Source organism: Chinchilla lanigera, unplaced genomic scaffold (genome assembly GCF_000276665.1).
Source record: "Chinchilla lanigera isolate Chin_1 unplaced genomic scaffold, ChiLan1.0 scaffold00025, whole genome shotgun sequence".
NCBI lineage: Eukaryota > Metazoa > Chordata > Mammalia > Rodentia > Chinchillidae > Chinchilla > Chinchilla lanigera.
In genome coordinates, this window is record NW_004955426.1 from 25,950,790 (window position 1) to 25,972,163 (window position 21,374).

Consider the following 21,374-nt stretch of genomic DNA (forward strand, 5'->3'; position numbering starts at 1 on the left):
ATTTCTTTGGGTCACTGTGTAACACCCATTGGTAACAGAACCTTCTTGGAGTCATAAAGAGGAAGGTGGGGGAGCCAGTATGTTTCATCAGAGACAACTGAGACCACATGAAAAGCAGCTGTATTAAGGCATGAAAGGGCTAACCGAGGGTTCACTCTCGTAGATGATCAAAATAGGTTCAACCCTGATTTATATGCCTTCATGTGGGCTTAATCCCGCTCCTCAACACAGGCAGGCTGAACGGATAGAAATACTTGCACTGCCTGAAGCTGTTATCCATTGCTGTCAACTGTCAGTACACACAGAAGATTTCACCAAAACTAATACAAAGAAGATGGCCCTCTGATAAATTCTATTTGCAAGGAAATCTAAGAATCAAGGCCAGAAAAAAAAATCTGTGTTTGCCACTGTATAATAAACTACAAAACAACCACTACAAAGGCCAGAAGGACAACTTAGTGACACAGATCACTTCCTATGGACACAGACTATGAAGGTATAATGACAGCTACATCGCTCACTTCTTGGCAAATCACAGTCTAATGTGGCAATTTGTACTTCACTTCTCACAGTCATGCACAGAACACACTGAGATTATAATTCCATTATCAACAGGTATTTTCAGGAAAAGCGACCCAAATTACCATCCTCACATCTCAACTCTTTCATCATACATTATAATCGTCTCAGTTTTTAAAAATACTCTTTAATAAATCACGTATCAGAGAGAAAAACTCTGTACTTCGGGTTGAAAAAGAATAGGTAATATGAAAGGACAAGTTAGATAAAGTGAGTGGTCAGTATTTTTCATACACAATACATAAATATCAAACAAAAACAACTAGAAGTCATTATTATCTAAAAGTCTGTACTGTAATCTGTGTTTAAGTATCAGTGCTAAGTCAACTGATTAGGACTGAGAGAAAGCCCAATGACATTCCCCTACATCAAGGTTCACTATATATCTTGCCTAGGAAGGAGTCAGATGAGAGGTAACACCGTAACTCTCAGTCCCTATGGGAATTCTCACCATATCACAAAACATAAATTCAAAAATAAAGAAAAATGAGTAGATGAAAGTTTATAAAAAATAGGAAAAATAAAGCCACCACTCAAAAAGTATTTATCATACACTATTTATATTTTTACTGTACAGTTCAATGTTTTAGTGTATTAAAAATTAGCAAGATGGTAAACAGTCTTACTGCTAATAAATGCATTTACTCCAAATACCAATTGTTCTAAATCCTGCCTATTCAAGCTCTTTTTCATAAAATTTGAATCATTCATGAACTATCCCTAAAAAAATATGAGCCATGAAAAGGTGCACGCACACAGTCCTTACGTAGGGAAGCAGTGATTAGTTAAAAAGTTGAATTTTATATTTCAACTAGTGTGAAAATGTCAGAGTATACAGAAAATAAACATCACTTGTTATTATGAATAATAAGAGATTTGAAAATTTCATCATGGGTAAGCTCTCTTCCAAGTAACCTACACCTCAAAGTCAAATTGTACTGAAATCCATGTATACTAGAAAATATGTAAGTGAATTCTAGGTTGCCATTTTGTTTCAAAAAGGCAAACATATTAAAATCCCAACTTCATATACCTTGGCAACATTTGGTTCATGTTATATTTTAAAAGTTACTGTGGACTGTAGGTAAACAACTACTGAGAAGACCTTGTCGCCTAATCAGTGTAGGAAAAGTAAGAGCTACGTCTTCAAAAAGGATACCATACATGCCGTCCTCAAACTCAAGAGCTGCCCGTCGGATGATACGTTCCCTTACGTTATCTGCAGGCTTATCCGATTTGGCTTTTTCATCACCATTCTTTCGGATTGATAAACGCTTTAAAATAAATAGAAATAAATTAATCGTGGTTGAAGGTATGCTCTGTAATTTTCATTGCTACAATATAAAATTCTTCTCGAAAAAATTAATTCTCATTACTACTAGGAGGCAGATATGTAATGGGTAGGTTTTCCCTTTTTTTGTAACAAGGGGGATCGAACCCTGGGGTGCTCTACCACTAAGCTACATCCCCAACCCCTTTATTTAATTATTTTAACTTTTGAGACACTGTCAGTTAAGTTCCCCAGGAGGGGACTTGAACTTGCAATCATTCTGCCTTTGCTTCCCAAAGTATATAATGAAAAATTCTTTTAAAAATAACATGTAACATGTAACATTTGAAGAAGAAATTCTTCTTACAGAAGTAAATGAAAGAGGTCAGATTTATTTGAAGAAGATATACACCCGTTCTGTCTCTTTGAAGCACGTAATCCCCCAGTGACTGTCATGCTGGCTGCTGCTACTGTTACTGATAAGACTTGAACTGAATTCTCAGGTGTCCAAAGACTGAGTCAAAACAAAGAGAAGAACCGACCTTGGAAATCTGTTTCTCAGGGTTGTCAGAAAGTGCTGACCAAGCACTGCTACTGCCAACTGCCTATTTCCACCTGCAGAATTTAGACTAGTTTTGCCACGTGCGCATCACAAGACTCATGGAAATATCCAGAAGCCAGCCAGACAACTATCTCCATTACTAAATCTCCTTGCCCCTGGTTTCTGTTTGCAAATGCCCCATGCTTTCCCAAGGTCCCAGACAACACTTTTGGATTTCAGAGTGTCCTTCTATTTGATGTCCACAGAGTAGTAAGTAGTCAGTTTCCCCATATCCCTTACTGTATGTCTGTTCTGTTGCTGATCCCTAGATACTTTTGAAACTTGACAACAGTTCTCGCCCAGCTGGTTATTCTTTATCCTCTCACGGGCTTTGGAATATCTTCAATATCCCTGGTACTCAATTCTTCCCAAACTCATACTGACTGCTGCCCAGAGCCCAAAACAAATTAAACATTATATTCTTTCTGCATTGCATAAAAGTACAAAGCAATTTCAAGACAGACATTCGTAAGCAACTGAAAATTAAGACTACAACAGGGGTAAAAACCACCAAAGACCTGATTATTCTGTCAGCCAAAATTATGCATGGTAAATTAGAACTATTACAGAAACCTGATTAACACAGGCTAGAGACTTATGAGATATGGAAATATGCACCTTGTTAACACAAGTTATGCCTGGACTTGACAGTAACACAATCACGTTCCCTTATGATGGCCACAGGAGAAGCTCCTACTCAGATCCAAAGCAAGACTTTCTGCTCAGCTCCAACCTCATCCTCTGGAATGGTCTCAAGGACATACAACTCTGGTGATCACATCTATACATACTGACAAAAAAGCTAAGATAATTACCTCAATTCTTTTCTCATATTTTTCTCCCTTTATAAGGCGATGTACATAAATCTTAGGAATATGGATATCTTCCGGAGCAAATGACCCAATATCCACAATTTCTTCAACCTAGACAAAGAGAGAAAACTTTAGATGGTGATAGCTTAAAATAAATGCTTTGGTTTTTTTAAAAAGTATATGTATCTTCACTCCCAACTTAGACTAGTTGTACAGTGTAAAAATACATATGAGAATATGTACATGCTTCTATACACAGAGATGTATTTGTGCAATGTATACCATACTTTCCAAACCCACAAAAGAGAAGAAATGTAAGTACACGTGTCTGAACATAAAATACAGAACACAAAGCTCTAGTACTTAGTCTGTTCCTAAAAGAGCTTTAGTTACAAATTTATCAAATGGTTGTTGGTACAGCTGCTTGAACTTTCACAAATTGTAGCTCAGCTATGTGAAATTTGAAAGCACATTCCTTAAACACAGATTTTCAAAATTAATGGGAAATTTATTATCGCAAAGACAAAAATCTGTAAGAACATCTGCTTGATCAATTGAAGAACATTTTAAATATAGATACAAATGCCATTTGCAACAGTTTTTAATTATTCCCGTTGTTAAGTTTCCTAGGATCATGATAAAACTGCAATGACTGGAATAATTTTACTTAAAGATGGATAATTAATCTTAATATGGAAATTTCAAGAAGAAAATATTAATAACTAGAAATACTCAAGTTAATTAGAATTTAAGTCATTCACAGAGCATAAGGGCACTTTGTAGTAATATGAAATATATCAAGTCAATCTGTTATTTCAGAACTTTTTAAAAAATTGGCCTTCTTGCATCAACATAAAAAATTCAGAATGACAAGCACCAAAGGAAAAAAAAGAAAAAACCAAATCTCAACATTTCTATGGTGAGTAATGACAAATGTGTGTCAGAGGGTAGTGCTTGATTCCTGGGATAGTGTTATTGGGTGGTAGTGGAATCTTTAAGAGGCAGGGCCTTATCAGTGGTCCGCAGATCAGTGGAGCTACAGCTCTAAAAAGGATTATGGGACTCAGGCCACTCTGTGTTTGTTGCCTTCTTCCCAGGCAGGAGTAAGCTATTTGATCCACCACATGTTCCTCACTCTTCCCATCTAGCACCCCCACAAGAGGCCTATGTAGGTCTATGTAGGCCTATAAGGAGGCAATGGATCTACCTACTCATGCACTGGAACCTCTAAAATCATAAGCCAAAATAACTCCTTTCTTTTTAATTTTTTCAGGTATTTTATTATAGTGGCTGAAAGCTAGTACCCAAAGCAAATAACCATTTGCTTAAATGAAACATTTATTTACACAAGAAGAGTATTTCTATAAACTCATTTTCTCTATTTTAGAATTCTTTTTAAAAAATGAGTTTCATACTTTAATATTTCACAAAGTACAAATTTTGTATAAGTTTGCTTACTTATATGTACAAGAAATTAAGAAAATATTTATGGATAGCTATTTCATCACAATTATTTCTTTTTTTCTTTCTTTTGCTTTTTTGATTAACATATTATTAATTATACACACTGCAGTATGATATATCAGCACATGAGCACGGGTCAAACAGCGCATTTATTTCTATGCCTATTAAAAATTGAAACATATTGAAATGATAATAACTATTAGATCTAATACAAGCTATTTTTGTTTCCTTTTTAAGGAGATTCTGGGGATTGTATATGGACAGGAAAAGTACATGCTCCACCACTGACCTACATCCCCAATTCCTCATAAATGTTATTCTTTAAAAAATGTAACAGACACCAAATAAATGGTTTCCAAAACTAGGAAATACATAAATGAAGCAGGTAATGATTTTTGCAATTAGACATGTATCAAAGAAGGCAAGTTAAAAAGAAAATAGAGAATCTAAGAAAAGCCATAATCTCTAAACACTAAAAGCATTAAAACATTATGAAATAAACTATGGAAACCTTTTCAGCCTATGTGTTTGAAGATAATAATGCAAATGACTTTCCATGCTTAATGGTACTCCAGAAAGTCAGACCTTCAGATCCCTTGCTTGAATTATTGCAGCAACATCCTAATTCAACCCGCTACCTTATCCTTCACCAACAGCAAGGAATAATACAGAGAGGGAGAAGGAAAAAGAAAAGGAAAAGCGAGGGGCCGTGTTATGGCTTATATCTAGATATCCCCCTAAAGCTTCATGGACTCATGGCTGGGGCATTTCGAAAGTGGCTTCCTCTAGATGTGTGAGTATGGATTAAGGATGTGTGGTAACTAAATTAGTCCACTGATTGGTTTAGTATATTCCAGAAGGCCCACCCTGGGTGTGAGTAGCACCAACCAATAAATAGGCTTGTAACCTGAATGGAATAAAAGAGAAAAGGAGGCTTGCTCCTGGCTACTTTTTGCCCTGCCATGGACTGTATCTCCCCTGCCATGTCCCTCTGCCATGCTGCCCTGCCTTAGAGCCAGCTGACTATGGATTAATACCTCTACAAAATGCGATCTAAAACAAAATGCGATCTTTCCTATTTTAACTTTGGGTGTTGGGTATTTTGTCTCAGCAACAAAAAATGTCACTAAGACAGAGAAAAAAAGGAGAGGAAGAGTAGTAGGAGAAAGAAGAAGATGAGTAGGAGCAAGTTGTTGTCCTTACTTAAACTGGAAATGTTGACAGTAATCAATTTCATTCATTTTTTTGTTCCACCAGAGAAAGTTTCCTTAAAAAGCACCAAATCAAGACATCTAATTACATCATAAATTTCACAACAAATAGAATAAATATGTCCTTCTTTTGAAGGTGAGAACTCGGTTAAACATAATCACTTCCACGCTGAATAATATTCATATTGTAGAAAATGCATGTGCACCATTTGTCAAAACAATATAAGCACTTTACAGTTTTATAAATGTCTATTTACAAAACTAAACCTTTCTCAGAGTTAGCTACCAAAGTTAACAAGACAAGAAAATATCTGAAGTATAAACCAAAAGAAATACTTTCAGACAATTTATAAAAGATTTTAAAAGATCACAAGAAGTGATGAAGCATGCCTGTAAACCCAGCACACCAGGTGTAGTGGAACCTGTATTGCCAGCACTATGGAGGCAAGAGAATCGCCATGAGTTTGAGGCCAGCCTGGGCTACACAGTGTGTTCAAGACCAGCTTGAACTATATAGAAACACCCTGTTTCAAAAAAAATATCACAGGAGTCCTCAGCAAGGACAGCAGAGAATGTATCTCCTGACATTAGAAAGAACAGGGTAAAGGACAAAGAAAAGCAGGCAGATATAAGTGTCCTCAGACAGGATCAAGATGAAGGAAAGGTAGCTAAGAACAACCCAGACACCTCTCTGGCACTATGAATAGGTCTCACACAGTACCATCTGTTACAACCAGAAATCCAGACAGTTCAGGCTTCTCTAATTAGTACTTGTCTTCAGTCATTAGCAGGAAAATAGAGGATAGGAAATGTTCATCGCTATTGATTTGAACTTTGCTCTTCCTCTCACTACTTTATAATTCTGAAAAAAAAAAATTAAAGCTCAGAAAAAGATAAGTATTCACCCCTCAGAGACAATGTTTTTTATTTACTTGGCAAATATTATTTATATCTCAGGTAAGAGAACAGCAGACTGTAAGGCAATTGTGTTCTTGTACGTATTAAATTTGTTACTATCTCAATCTTTACAGCCACAGAAGTTGGCCCTACCCTAAAAGGTTGCTAGTAAAAACTGTTGCACAGCCGCAAAACTCTGTGGTACAACATGTGTGTTGGGGGTGAGGGGACTGGGCTTGAGACCTTTTCCCTGAGTCGTTTTAACTTTCAAAAAAGTTTAGGAGGCACATTTTCCATTTACCAAGGAATGCAAAAGCAGACAACAAGCATTAAAGTCTAGAATCATGACCAAATAACCCCAAAATAGCAAAAACAAAAAAAAAAAGCCATAAAAATTGAAAAAGCAGAAGAGGGAAGCAAGAGCAGTAGCAGAAAATGCTACAAGCTGGATGCAGAGATGCTTAGATGCTCATTTAACCCAGCAAATAAGTAACAAGGAGGGGAAATAAGGAGAAAAGGGGAGGTCAGTATGTAGGACAGTCTCCAAAATCCAACAGAGAATTTTAAAAAATCCAAAAGAAGCAAGAAAGCTACTACTTTCCCAAGCTTCACGCCAAGAGATGAATAATAAGTACAAAACTATATGAGAAAATAACCTGAAAAAAAAAGAAAACTGTAAGGGCCAGGAACAAATACCTACAGCTTTTATTATCTAGATGGAAATGCAAAAAGCACTACAAAGAATTCGCAAAACACATAGCTATCCATATTAGAATTACATACTTGTGTCTTTATTTTCAGTTCTCTTCATCATCACTTAAAACTAATGGTGAACATGACTTAAAAGTCACTACCAAACCTCGGTAGGTTAGATTTTATGCCAAAAGACATTCTACAGTATCCAGTGAAAATAACACGACGAAAGAGCATGCTCTGTCAAGAAAAAGTGCACACATCTGGAAAGCCACTACCCAGGGATGAAACGTGGTGAAGAATATTTAGAGTTTAAAAGAGAAAGAATATCACACTGGTGGCCATATAATCAGACTCTTCACACAACCAAATGTGATTTTTTTAAAAAAGTGACAAAACTGGCTTGGAAATATGAAAGCAGTGTTATGAGAGATGTAAATTATTAGAACAATTTCTATTCATCAGATTCTGCTGATAAATTCTGTACTGCCTGCTGACAAGTTCTATCTTCCGGAATAAAACACCAACAAAAACCAAGATTCTAGACTACCAGCTAATAAGGATAAACTGCTTGATAAAGTAGAAATGATGGAAGTCTTAAGAGAAAATGACAGTGTAAAATTGGAATCTGTAATAGACAGATAAATCCTAGACGTACATAGAATTATTGCCTGGTTTTTGAAGAAAACTTCAAAACCTTTCGAGAAAAAGGAAGCTAGATCAAGTCGTCAGAAGATAAAAAGGTCAAATGGGCTTAAGAAGGACAAGAGTGCATCTCAAAACTTCCTCTTATTGATGAAAAGAATGTAAAGAAATGAGCATAATAAGTGTAACAGGGATCACGCAGCTCACTAAAAGATAGATGTGTATGACCCTGGGCAAAAGGAAATCACCTAAAACCTTAAGGGGAATGTCAAAAGGCACAAAACTGGAATAAAATGGCCTTGTCCAAAATGAGTGGCCTTGTCCCAAATGGGTGGCTTCTCATAAAATTTTTTTGTTTCTGCTGGGGAATTCAGAAAAGGTAATCACCACTGTTTGGGGAGCAGACAGGAAAAAAACAGCAGCTCAGTTCCATCGTGCTTCTCTCTTTGCCACCAGGGAGAAGGCAAGAGCGGAACTAAATGGTTAAGAAGGAACTGAATTCCAAGAAAAGATACTCCAATTTTCTGAACTAATTCCAGACTACAGATCCCTAAAAATGATTTTCCTGGATACTTTAAAAGTCTGAAAATAGAATCACAGAATCACTGTCAAATGAAAAATGGTGGTGCTATCAGCAGATGGAGAGGTAACGATACTCCTTTTCAGAATGTGGACTCGGTCCACAACAGAATTCTAGAATGGATTATTAAACAGATGGTGTGTACCGCCATAAAGAGAAAACAGCAGAATAGGGTGCCCCCTAATTAAGTCATCAAAGTGAGCCTGTAATTTATGATTGAGCTAGCACATATGGAGGCCAAGAGAAAACACAGCACTTATATATGGTTGTACAGCACATCTCACCAAGTGCCTCACATAAGAGTTTTAAAGGCATAATGGGAAAATGACTCGCATTCACTTTAAAGCAACAAATGCAGCTAAGCACCTATTACATTCATCAAGGAAGAAAATAGAAAGAATGGCTGTTCTACTTGATGGCTTGATAGAGCTTTAGAAGAAATTTCCATGCTGTGTTTTTAACTTTTGGGGGACCGTGTACTTAAGAATTAAATGAAATCTAAAAGTTTACACACACACATACACACACACATACATCTTAACCTATAAAATTTTCCATGAAATTTCCTATCTTCCTGTACCCAGTTCCTGGTCCCAGGCCGGACTTCAGATTAGCAGAGAAACCCTTGGCCTAAGGTCTCATGCCTTTGGTCCTCCCTGTTCAGTATCATCACTGTGGTCTTAAAAGGAAGGTAGAAACGCTGGTGTTATGATTAAGGGGCAAGGGTCACGTAAAAGAGGAGAAGACAATCTCAGGCTCATGCCTATAATATTTTACCAAAAATTTGGGTGAGAAAAGTCATGTTCCAGGAATCCAACCACCCCTGCTTCAGGAAAAGTATGCCTCTGGATCAAACCTCTATCTTTATATCACAGTAATGAAGCATCAAGTTTTGTGATCAGTTTTTTTTTTTCCTTGCAATTAAAATGGTGCCAAGAAAAAATTCTGACTGCATTTAGCAGCAAGAACAGTCATGCTTCACCTGATCATTACGTATCTTTCTAAATTAAAGTTCCTATTAACTACACAAGGAACTAGTTTAATTTTTATGTGGCATCTCATTGCTCACTCATGCTTGTCATTATAGTGTTATTTTCTAGTCCAACCCTAGTTCAACTGTACAGCGCTATCATTGCTTTGCCTTCTTCTTACAACCCTTTGAACTAATGTTATCTTGGATGTTTTCTTTCTTGTAAGCTACCTTATATTATCTCTGGAACAAACAGGTAAAAACTAGGAAGTATGCTTGTCATATTGAAGAATCTGCAAGACTAGAAAGAATAGGTAATATTTAAAAATAGTTCATGAAAATATTATTTTAATTTCCACTGTCTCTAATAACAAATCAAAACAGTCTAGTCCATGCTGATATTTTGCTTATGCTTTTTATCTGACCAAAAATGCCAGTCTTCACAGAAAATAACATTCAGACAATATTCTATTTTTTTTTTTTTTTTTTTTTTTTTGGCTTTTCTCCGGTACCGGGAACTGAACTCACGACCTTGCGCTTGCCAGGCAGGCGCTTTTGCCACTGAGCTAAATCCTCAGCCCCTCAGACAATATTCTAAATATCCCAATTTTATTTATCATATATTTTACTAAAAAAAATTTCATTATAACTATAGCAAAACCAGAGAAATAATTAAAAGAAATATAGACATCTACCCAAAGGAATTACAAAACTTCTAACATATTCATTCAAAGCACCAGTCTTATCTATCATAAAGGGAAAAAATTACACCATTATCACACATCCCAAGAAAAATAGGGAGACATGATATAATTAGTAGATTTAAACTCCAACATTTTTCAATGAAGAGAGCTTTGGAGAAACAGAAAGAAAAAATTTGTCTTGAGTTTTATAGCCACAGGAAAACTATTAGTGTTGCCAAATAAAATTTTAAAAGGTTATTCTTCTAAGACTATTTCCTTCAATTTGGGGCTGTTAATCATCCTCAGAGCTTTTTATATTGCAAGAACACAATATTTAACACGTTAACTGCAAAGTAAAACTGGGTTAAATGAGCATTTCTAGAAGGCAGTTAATGGCTGCTAATTCCAACAAAGATTGTGACTTGAATTTATCATGTGAAGGACTCAATAATCCCTAAATTTAAAATCATGTAGCAAGTCCAGTAAAATCAGAGCTTTCTTTATTCATTTTCTTTTAAATATTCTCCACATTTTTATTTCTATAGAACAATCATAAGTAAAATTGTGTTTACCTCATTAAGAAAATTAAAATACCATGTTCATTTTTGCTTTTAGAGTGAACAAAAAAACAAATTTCAAGACAAAACACTCTTTCCCCTCTGTCAGCCCACTTCCATCCAAAACTAGACATTGAAGTCTTTGAAAAATACACACTCATCACATTCTCAGCTGTGATTTCAGCATTAAGCTCGAATCTCCCTTTCCTTCACGCAAACAGCAGACCACGCACTCAGTTCACAGCCAGCATCACGTGGCTCCAGTGCTTTCCTGCAAGCTGAAACTCAACAGTTAGTCACGGTTAGGAAAAAAAGCCCAGTCTTAACTGAATGTCTTCTTTGGACATGCCTTCTTCTTGTCATCCCCAAAACTCAACACAACAATTCAAAAGTTGAGAATGACAATTAAAAGAGAACAATTAAAATTTAACTCATTAAAGAAAAGTGTAGGTAAGATTGGTAGATGAAGAACAGAATTATATGGTTGGTTATGTACAATAGTATTTTGAAAGAAAGACTTTTGTCCATATGATTCTAGTATTATGTATATCACTTGCTTCTATAGTTAAAAAATAAGACAACAGAATCTGATATAAACACCATACTGGATTTGGAGTCAGAGATGTAGATTCTGCTTTCTGCCCTAAAATCTGAGCATTTGTTTTGAATGTAAACCATTTAGGGTCATTTCATTTGCATAACGTGACAGCTAACAAAAATGATGCATAATATCCTTTCCTGCTCTTGCACATTATGTCTACATCAGTTCCTGAATATCCTATATAACAAGCCCATAAAGAACAGTCTTCCTAATCATTCTGGGTTGTTGAACACCCTAAATCAATGCCCTCACACAGGGTGCACTCTGTTAAATGCAACACATGATTTTAATTCCATACCACTCCGTTTATCTCTCATCCCCTCAGCACTTGTGTATTTGCTATGCCAATTCTCTCCTAACCAGACTGCTGCATTTACAAGGCCAGTTTATTTGCCACCAATTTACAGTCTCTTGCATATCTAGCTAACTACCAAATGCTTTGTTCTTTAGCTGAGTAATAAAACCCTACTGAGTGAGACATATGATCTATTCCAGGCAGCACCAAAAGGCACACCTTGAGATAAAATGATGCCAGACAAGTCAGAGATGGCCCGTCACAGTAATAAGGAAGAAAATTACAGAACAGCTGGTGGTAGATTATCAAGTCTTTCAATGCAGGGCTCAAAAATGGCCTCAAATATAAAGCCATCAGAAAGAAGCACTGAGCAAAACGCATTTTTACTTTCTTAGACCAAAGCAGGATAACGGCTACGAAACAGAATGGGTAAAATATCTCTAAAGCTGTAAAGTAGTGCTTATATTGTAAAACTGCTGACCCAGTGACTCAAATATCGTTAAATGAGCATCTGTTTTGTACGAGGCATTGTGTCATGCCCTGGGAATGCACAGATAAGTCAAGGTCCTATGAGGTACTCACAATTTCATGGTTGAGACTGGTAAACAATTAATCAAAACACAATAAAAATGCTATACTAGAGGGATTACATCAAGAAGGCAAAAAATAAGCTACAAAAGGACAGGAGGGCATTCCAGGGAGTAGGGATAACAAGGGTAAAGGCATGGAATCAGAAGATGGTATCTATTCAGGGAATGTGGAATGATCTTACCTGCGAAAGTTTTTAGCATATAGGAGTGGGAGTATAAGAAAGAAGTTCAAAATGTTTATTATATGAAATGAGGAGGGCTGGGGATATAGCTCAGTGGCACAAGCGTCTGCTTGGCAAGCGCAAGGTCTTGAGTTCATTTCCGGTACCAAAAAAAATAAAATAAAATAGAAAAGAAATGAGGAAACTGATTTTGGAAAAGCTATTAGAAATGGCAACAGCTAACCTGAACCAAAGAGAAATGCAATTTCCTTTCTACTTCAAAACCTCAGAAGAGACCTCACACCTTAGCTAATGTGGGTAGGGCAGTTTCTTTTGTTAATTGTGGCTTCTCTCCAGAAAGAAATTTTTAACACCTTGGCAATTACCTTCTCTCACTTTTATTAATTTTTGGTTGTGCACCTGGTCTTTCTAGGGGTCTTGGAAAAGGCCACTGGGATATTTGAATATATTCTAATTTTAGGAGCCTGCCATATGCTGCACGTTCAAACTTCAACAGCGACACGTGCAGAAATGTGTTTACAGGAAATATAACTAGCAACACAAAAAGAGATCAATGGATAACATTTATCACTTTTCTTCTCACGCACATTTCTTACTGATATCATTTATGTAAGTCATGATTTTAAACTGCCACCTTCTTTTAATAATATTCTTGAACGAGAAAAAATGGAGTTAACGCCTTTAAAAAATAGCAGCTAATTTTTAAAATGAAACAATCTTGCATAAGCCCTAATTATCACTTCAGTATTAGTAGACTAGAGCTATACTTGAGATGGAAGAAAATAACATTTTTTGACAAGGTCTCTGGAAGGAATGAGGAAAGCCACTATTATTTTTAATCAGAATGACTTTAAAATCACAAGCTAAATTCTTAACACAAACATAGAATGAATTGATTAAGTAGGTCAAAAGTTGTTAGTTAAACTAAAGGAGAAAGCAGAGCTGGGAAATAGAACCTTTGTCCTCTTTTGCATAACATGATTTGGTAATAGGGCATTTTCTCAGTTTATGTCAGTCACACTATCTTATTATTTAACACCCTTTCAGAAGAGAGTATCATAGGTAAAGTCTCCAAAACCACTATGTCAAATTTAAAATGCCCTGTTGACCTTTCCTCTCTTTGTAAACAGAATTTATGTCCTCATTTGGAACAAGATAATTTTGTGGGAAATCAGGCCCGTAAGTTTTCAAGAGCTACGTCAAAACAGTGACTCAACAGAGCACTTGCCTGGCACTTTATTTTGGGAACAAGCTCCGTGGGCACAGCTGCCGGCCACTGACCTTCTCTCGGAAAGTCTCATCAACCCTTACTTCTGCAACTCGGTTACTGCTACATGTTCAGGGTGCTCTTCATTCCCTAGTTTACGAGTGGTAGCGAGTCTAATTTTTATCCTAGGTCAAGCAGCTAGAAGGATTCTTTAAGAAATCGGGTTGAAACCCCAAATACCTGGCTCCAGAGTGCATGTCAACCACAGCCCTGAACGTTATCATCCTAGACAACTCCTCATCCAAGTGGCAGATGCAAGAACCTTTGGAAATAAAATTCTAGAGACATCCCCAGTAAAAAAAAATATTAATCAGTACTTAAAATCAGAAGAGATACAAACAACTAATAAATATATGACAAATGTCCAACTCCTCGTCATCAAAGATACAGAAATTAAAACTATAGGGTAGTATTTTTCACCTAACAAATTATCAAAAATGTCTACAGTATAATCATGTTATTGAAAGTGATTCAAATTTATACTTTTATATATCATTATGGGGTATTACCATCCTAGAGATCAATTAGGAATACAGTATCTTCTAAAACTTAAAATACTGATACACACACATATGAAATCTACTCCTAGAAATTTGATCAAAGAAAATAACTAGATGTGAACAAAAACAAGGATATTCATGAAAGCACTATGGATAATAGTGAAAGATGGAAAACAGAAGGAAGTCAACAAAGAATTGTTGATTTAAATCTTAATATAACTATTAAAATGTCCTTTGGGAATATTTCTTGAACTGCAAAAATATGTCTTATTACTGAAAAATATGTAAAATATAGTCTTAATTTTATAAGAAGGGACAAGTACAAATAGGAATAAAACCAAGGCAGGACATTACCAATTCCGTTTTTCTCCTGTAAATACTTTGGTTCCATGAACGAAATTTCTACTTCCATTTCAGCCTATCCCTACCCAGTGTCCTTAGATATGTGGGAGCCAAGAGGAATAATCTAAAATGCTGGAATGCTCACATTCATTCAAAATCCAACATATATAAATATGGTCAGAAATACAGACAAGAAATGGAGAAGGGTCCTGTAGCATTAGTACCACAAATCCACAGCCCACAGCCATCAGGATCCAGCACTAGGTTGAGTACTCAGTACTCTCTATCTTGTAATTTTTAGATTATTCCTACCTCATCAATTAGATTGTGAGGTGTCCAAGAGAGTCGTTGTGCCTCATGTGGCAAATATTTATCATTTGTGAATTTAATGACCATGTTTTGTAGTATCTACCCCCGTAGCTCCAAAAATAGCAATCTGTAGTTTTAGAAAGCTATAAACTTGACTTGTTATATAGCTGAAATGGACTCCTCGCCTACTTCCCACTTCCCACATTTAAATGAAGCATTTTTTTATCTACACATGGTCACCCGGGCAGTGGCTTCTTAAAAGAATAAATGTTTGTCTCTTTAAGAAAATTGGAACACAATACTAAGAATGGAATGATTAGATATTTGGGCTAAATAAAATAAACTAAATGAATTCAACAATGGAGACATTACACTAAAGGTGGGATTCCTGTAGACAACATGTAGGTTGGTTTTGCTTTTTAATCTGCCTTGGGAGTTTCTGTCTTTTAATTGGTATAGTTAGACTATTAACATTAAAGTAATTATTAATATAGTGACATTTATAAATGTTACTGTCTTCTCTTTATTACCCTTGATCCTTTTCTTTTATTTTTTGCCTTGTACATTCTTCTGTCTCTAAGTTGCCCAGGCTAGGCTCAATTATAGGCATCCACCACCCAATCTGGCTTAATTAGTCTTTTAATATGATTCAATTTTATTTATCTTAGCATATCAATTATATATTTCTTTCTACTTTTTTCTAGTGATGGTACTTGAGTTAACAATAGACATTTTCAACTAATGTAAGATCTCTTTCAAAAAACACTATGACTGCATGGGAGTGCATGCACTCAGACAAGGGTGTTCCTACTTCTTCCCACAGCCCTTAGGTTGCGCTGTCATCTGTTCTATTTAAGGGCAGGCCTTGTTATGAACAGAATACTTTGGGCATGTTTCAGAACGGTTGCTTTTCTCTTCCTGACAGAAGCAAAAGAGATCTTTGTCTAATTTACACTGTAAAAGTCTCAGAGGTAAAATACAAAAGTGCGGGGCCCTTGCAAAGACTAGCTACCCTGGAATTTGTAACTCTCCAACTCATCCACATAAGCCTCCAACAACTGATCAACTATAGTCTAGATTTTCCTAACCTTGTGATGATTTCCATCAAGATTCTGCTTCTATATTTCTGGTCCAGTAAATTTTGATTCTAGGTTAGCCAGTCTGTCTCTCCGATTCTTGAGACAGTGGATTGCTCTATGACTTCAGTTTTCTGAAGGATCTAAGAAGACTTGGTGATTTTCAGTTTGTTCAGTTTTTTGCTGATTGTGAGGATAGCGGTGGTACCTTCCAACATCCTTACAGATAAGACCACAAATCAAAAGTTCCAATTTTTAAATCAGTAATCCTTACCAGTAGTACTTACTACATAGATCTCTAAAATTTCTATATTGGGTTCAAATTATTGTTTGAATTATATCTACCTCATTTTCAACTGGGGAGGGGTCATTATGAAGGCTTTCATTTTATAGCTTTTAGGAAACCATCTTATTTTGTAAGTTTTAAAAGGTTAATATTATTGACTAGATCTTTAATTTTTTTGTTTATGAAAGTATTAACATTATCCTGGGGCTGTACTTGATAACTGGAAAAATTCAATTACGTAAAGCTCTATATGACTCTGCCAGTAAGGAGATGGCAAAATATATAAAAGTACTAGCACTGTAAAATGTGAAGCAAAAGGCACCAGCCACCTTTTGGTTATGCTTAAGAACATAAGCTTTGGAAGCAAAAAGAATTTTGTTTAAATCTGAACTTTCTCTTTTATTGGCTTTCTTACTGTAAAACCTTTCCTTATTCCCATTTCTTCCATCTATGAAAATAAGGACAATAAAACCTAATTCACTGGGTTATTATAATGACTTAAATTGCTTTGCACATAAGAACATGGTATAAATAGCATTTCTTGTTGCTATTTTTGCTGTTTTATTTTCATTATTATTAGGCTATATAACTCCTCTACCTGCTATTACTACTGAAAATATTTCAGTTATAAAATCTACTACACTCTGTGCAAGAAATACTTTAGCTGTAGAAAGTCTATTTGGACCATTTTACTAACTCTCCTATATCCTGGAAATCAATTTCATAAAAAGAGGTTCTTATTTCATTTTCCTATCTGCTTTTAAAACTTAGTCTTCATCAGGATGCACATAAAATTTCATCTTACAGATTAAAAGTATCAGCCAACAAAGGAGGAAAATAAATGAAAACTTGTTGAGTACAAATATATTTTGATGTCAAAAGCACTGGAAAAAAACCCTATAAATAAAACAGCAGTTAAAGTACTTTTATAGCAGTAACTGAATTATAGAACTGCCTTTAAAGTTCTATTTAGTTCATTTTTTATTTCAAAAGGCCTAATTCCACTTCGGTAAAAACCAATTCTCAAAACGAATGAGGAATTTTGCAAATTCCTCAAACTGAGAAAAATTTAGATTACACCAAAACTTTCAAACTCTTAGCACCCTTAATCCTGTATCTTTTTATAGTCAACCTATATTCAACTGGATTTGATAATGATGAATATTTCCTCCCTGAGTTTTGTCTACGCCAGCAAAGCTTTTCCAAAATTTGAAATGAAATTCTAAACTGAATGGAACGTTTTCATAATATAAGGCAAAACTCATATGCTTTCCTCCAATTATTAAGGAAAATAAAATAGATTCTAAATGAATGACCCAGCTCCTTTTCACAGGAAGTATAGGAAAAAAAATAGTAGGATTCTTCACATTTACTGTCTTATTTCTCTTGCATGGCACTGAATTTAGAATTCTCTTCAAAGTACCTGAACGTGGACACAGTTACTAATTGACAGAAGTACAATATATTACCATTTAACTTCAAAACCTCAGTTAGAGAGAAGGTGATCTGCCTTCCTGGCCACGAGTGGTCTTGGTTTCTTCAAAGGACAAATCAAAAGTAGAAAACCATTACATTCTAATAGTTAATGATTCTTGCTTTCTAGTCTTTCCCTATTTCTCTTACATTAGCCAACTATTCAATGACTTCATCCAAAACAGAAGTTTCATGATTCTGTGAAACTTCAACAAGGCAAAGCTTTCATAGAGAAAGCAGTGAAAACATGCCTGCTTCCTTACATATAATTTACTTACATTAACATCCTATGGACATACGAAAGTAAGTTTTTGAAACTTTAGTCCCTCTGACATGTGTAGGCAATGGTGTTCCATGTTTAAACATAAATCATCAATGAGTATCTCAAGCCCTCTTGATGCATTTGTTCCTCTTGTTCTAGAAAGAATAACAGATGGCTATGCACATTAAAAAAAATTTCAAGATGGAAATGCAGCATAAGCAAGTTTTATTAGAGAACAAACTTTAAATTTCATACCAAACCAGAATATCTGAATCTTCTGAACAATACATAAGGAGATAAAAGACATCCTTGACTAATGCTTCATCTACAATATGAAGGCAGAAGGAGCTCATCAATTTCTGGATGTATGCAACTCAAGCACATGAAATGACAGATTTTTAAGAACATTTCTTTCTTGAAAGTATCTATCATTCTCCTTCTAAAAGTCATTGCACAGCCAGGTATGGTGGTGCACGCCTGTAATCACAGCACTCAGGAGGCTGAGGCAGGAGGATCATTGCAAGTTTGAGGTCAGCCTGAACTACAAAGTGAGCTCAAGGACAGCCTGAACTGCACAGTGAGACCCTGTCTCAAAAAAAAAAAAAAAAAAGTAAAAATAAAAGTCATTGCAGTTTTTGTTTGATGTAAGGTATCAATATATTTGACTTGAGTTTGATGGATTTTAAATGTCACTGAAGTTATGAAGACTAAACAGGCCTCAAGCTCATGACTCTCTTGCCTTAGGCTTCCAGGAAGCTAGGACGACCGGCATGTGCCACCACATCCCACAACAATATTTTAAAACACAATTTAGGTTGGGTTTTTGATGATGCAGTAAGAGTTGAGACACCAGAGGTACTGTGAAATTTTCATTGCCCTAGATCTCCAGAACCTTGGAAGACAAAAGGAGAGAAAGGTGTGCACTGCCAGTTGTTATTCATAGTATAGTTCAACACTCTTCACCACTGGGTCAGTGAAAACAACAGCAGTCACCTGAGGTTTATTAACCAAAGCAGCAGAAAGGGATCAAGATGAGACTGTAGCATCTTGAAGTTTTTGAAAGCATAAATGCCCTATCCTACTGATGCTCAAAGTAGACCTATGACATAGTCAAATATAGCAAGCAGGAGATGTTCTAAAGAGGCTGGAGTTCTCAAATTATTTATCCAAGGTCACAAAGCTAGTGAGACTCTTAATCTGACATTGAAAGGAAGGAAAGAAGGAAGGGAGGGAGGAGGGAGGAACGAAAAGAAGGAGGGATAGAGGGAAGATGAGATGCTTCAGGAGCTAGCCCAAGGACTTATTTTCTCTAAGTGATCTTTTCCATTCCAAAATCTAAGTTAACAAATATATGCAGTTATTTGCAATTATGTAATTCCTATCTAGACCTCTCCTCTGAACACCACATTCCATGTTCACCTATGCCTGCAGTATCACACGAATATCTACAAAGCCAACCAATTCTAGTAGAGCCCTTGAATTCTTTCTGCATCTCGCACGAAATGTGCTCCTTCCAGGTTTCCTCATCTCAGTAGCTGTCACATCACTGCCCAAGCCAGAGGGAAGAGCCATTTTCACTTCCAGCTTTCCTTGCCACCAGCATTCCACGTCCAAGGCACTGGCAACTCGGATAGATTCCTCTTCAAAAATATTGTATCTCCCTGCCCACTTCCACTCCATTCAAGTTCAAGCCACCATCTACCCACCACCTGGATCACAAGTGTCCTCATGCCTCTCCCTTCCTTTCCTCCCACCTCTATGAAGTCCATTCCACACAAAGCACTTAAGCTAGAACTACGAACCTTTCATTTGCATTCAGTATAAAATTGAAAATCCTACAAATGCCCTACTTAAAAGGATAAATAAGGATCAAAATAGATGATAAGATATTTCTAAGTAGGAAGAAAATGTTCAAATGGAAAGGAAACAAGGGAAGAAGGGGGAAGGAAGAAGAAAAAGAATAAAAGAAAAAATGGAAACAAAGGTTTTGTAAATAAGGAAGAGAAGAAAGGTTGAAGGGAAGAGAGGGGAATGGAGAAAAAAAGAAGAATCAAGATATATTAGGCACAGATACAAGTTTCCTATGATGAATGGCATCATTATGTATATCAAAAATGTACCAATAAAATTAAGTATGAAAAACTAAAAGAAAGAAATAATACAGAATAACATTTAACATACTCAAACTGCAGAAGTGGAAATTATGCTATAAAACAACGATCTGTAAACTTTTCTCTATAAAGGGCTGGTTAATATTTTAGACTTTGCAGGCTACACACTGTTGCTGTCACACACTTTTCTTTCTTTGTATTAACTTTTTCATGAATATAAAAACATTTTTAGTTCTTAGGTAGTACAAAAATAGGCTACCAGCTGTATAATATCTGTTGTAAAAAATAATAATTATGAACCAAGAGCATAGAGAAGAATAAAGCTATTTACAATGTAAATCATGTTTTTAGTTAAAACAAATCACAGTTCAACAGGATTCCTTTTCCTGATCTACTTAAGTAGGTACTAAAACTAGGAACATCGTATGTTAGAGAAAGGTAAAAAATATGCCCTGGTTAATTTTTACAATGCAAAAAATTCTGCCCAGATATTTTTTCTCCTGCTCTAGGTGGTAAGGATAACAGATGCTCAAGTAGAACTAATGAAGCATCATTTATGAAGTGCACAGTTATAAAGGCATTTAAAAGCCTGGATTTATATAGTGCAGGTTGCTAAAACACAAATTTGTGAAGCTTCAGAAATTATAAATAGATAAAAAATTAAAAATCTAAAAGTAGCTAGAATTAAAATCATCAATCCATCAAAAAGGCTTATATTACTAAAATGGCTTTTTCTTTTAGAAAATAAGAAATAGCAGCAAAATTCTGAGGGGATAATGGCATACAAATGACTTGCTGTAATTGGTGTTTCTACTCCACATGTAATGAAGTCTATTGTACCTGGGATAATGGAACTCTCTCACGAAGTTGCAGTATTGTTACCAAGCAACAAGAAATAAAATGTCAAGATTAGCACTTTGTTTAATATATTTTTATCATCAATGAACTGTATTTCTATTGTGCTGTTCTTCTGGATAAAAATGGTCATTAGGCTAAGAATTATATTTAGTAATCTGTAAGAGGACACCAAAAGAAATACAGTCAGTTAAACAAATACTGGGCATTCACCAACTCCATATCTATAGATATCTATAGATATCTATAGATAGATATATCTA

At 35.6% G+C, this 21,374-nt stretch overlaps 1 protein-coding gene across 1 annotated transcript in view; it reads right to left on the reverse strand.

The window, feature by feature from the left end:
- The window catches only part of Oxct1 (3-oxoacid CoA transferase 1), a gene marked incomplete at its 5' end in the record, with an annotated part of 112,670 nt that overhangs the window by 65,272 nt on the left and 26,024 nt on the right, over window positions 1–21,374 (reverse strand). The window contains 2 exon segments of the mRNA XM_013514992.1: window positions 1,739–1,853; window positions 3,266–3,373. Coding sequence (XP_013370446.1) covers window positions 1,739–1,853; window positions 3,266–3,373 — 223 coding nt within the window.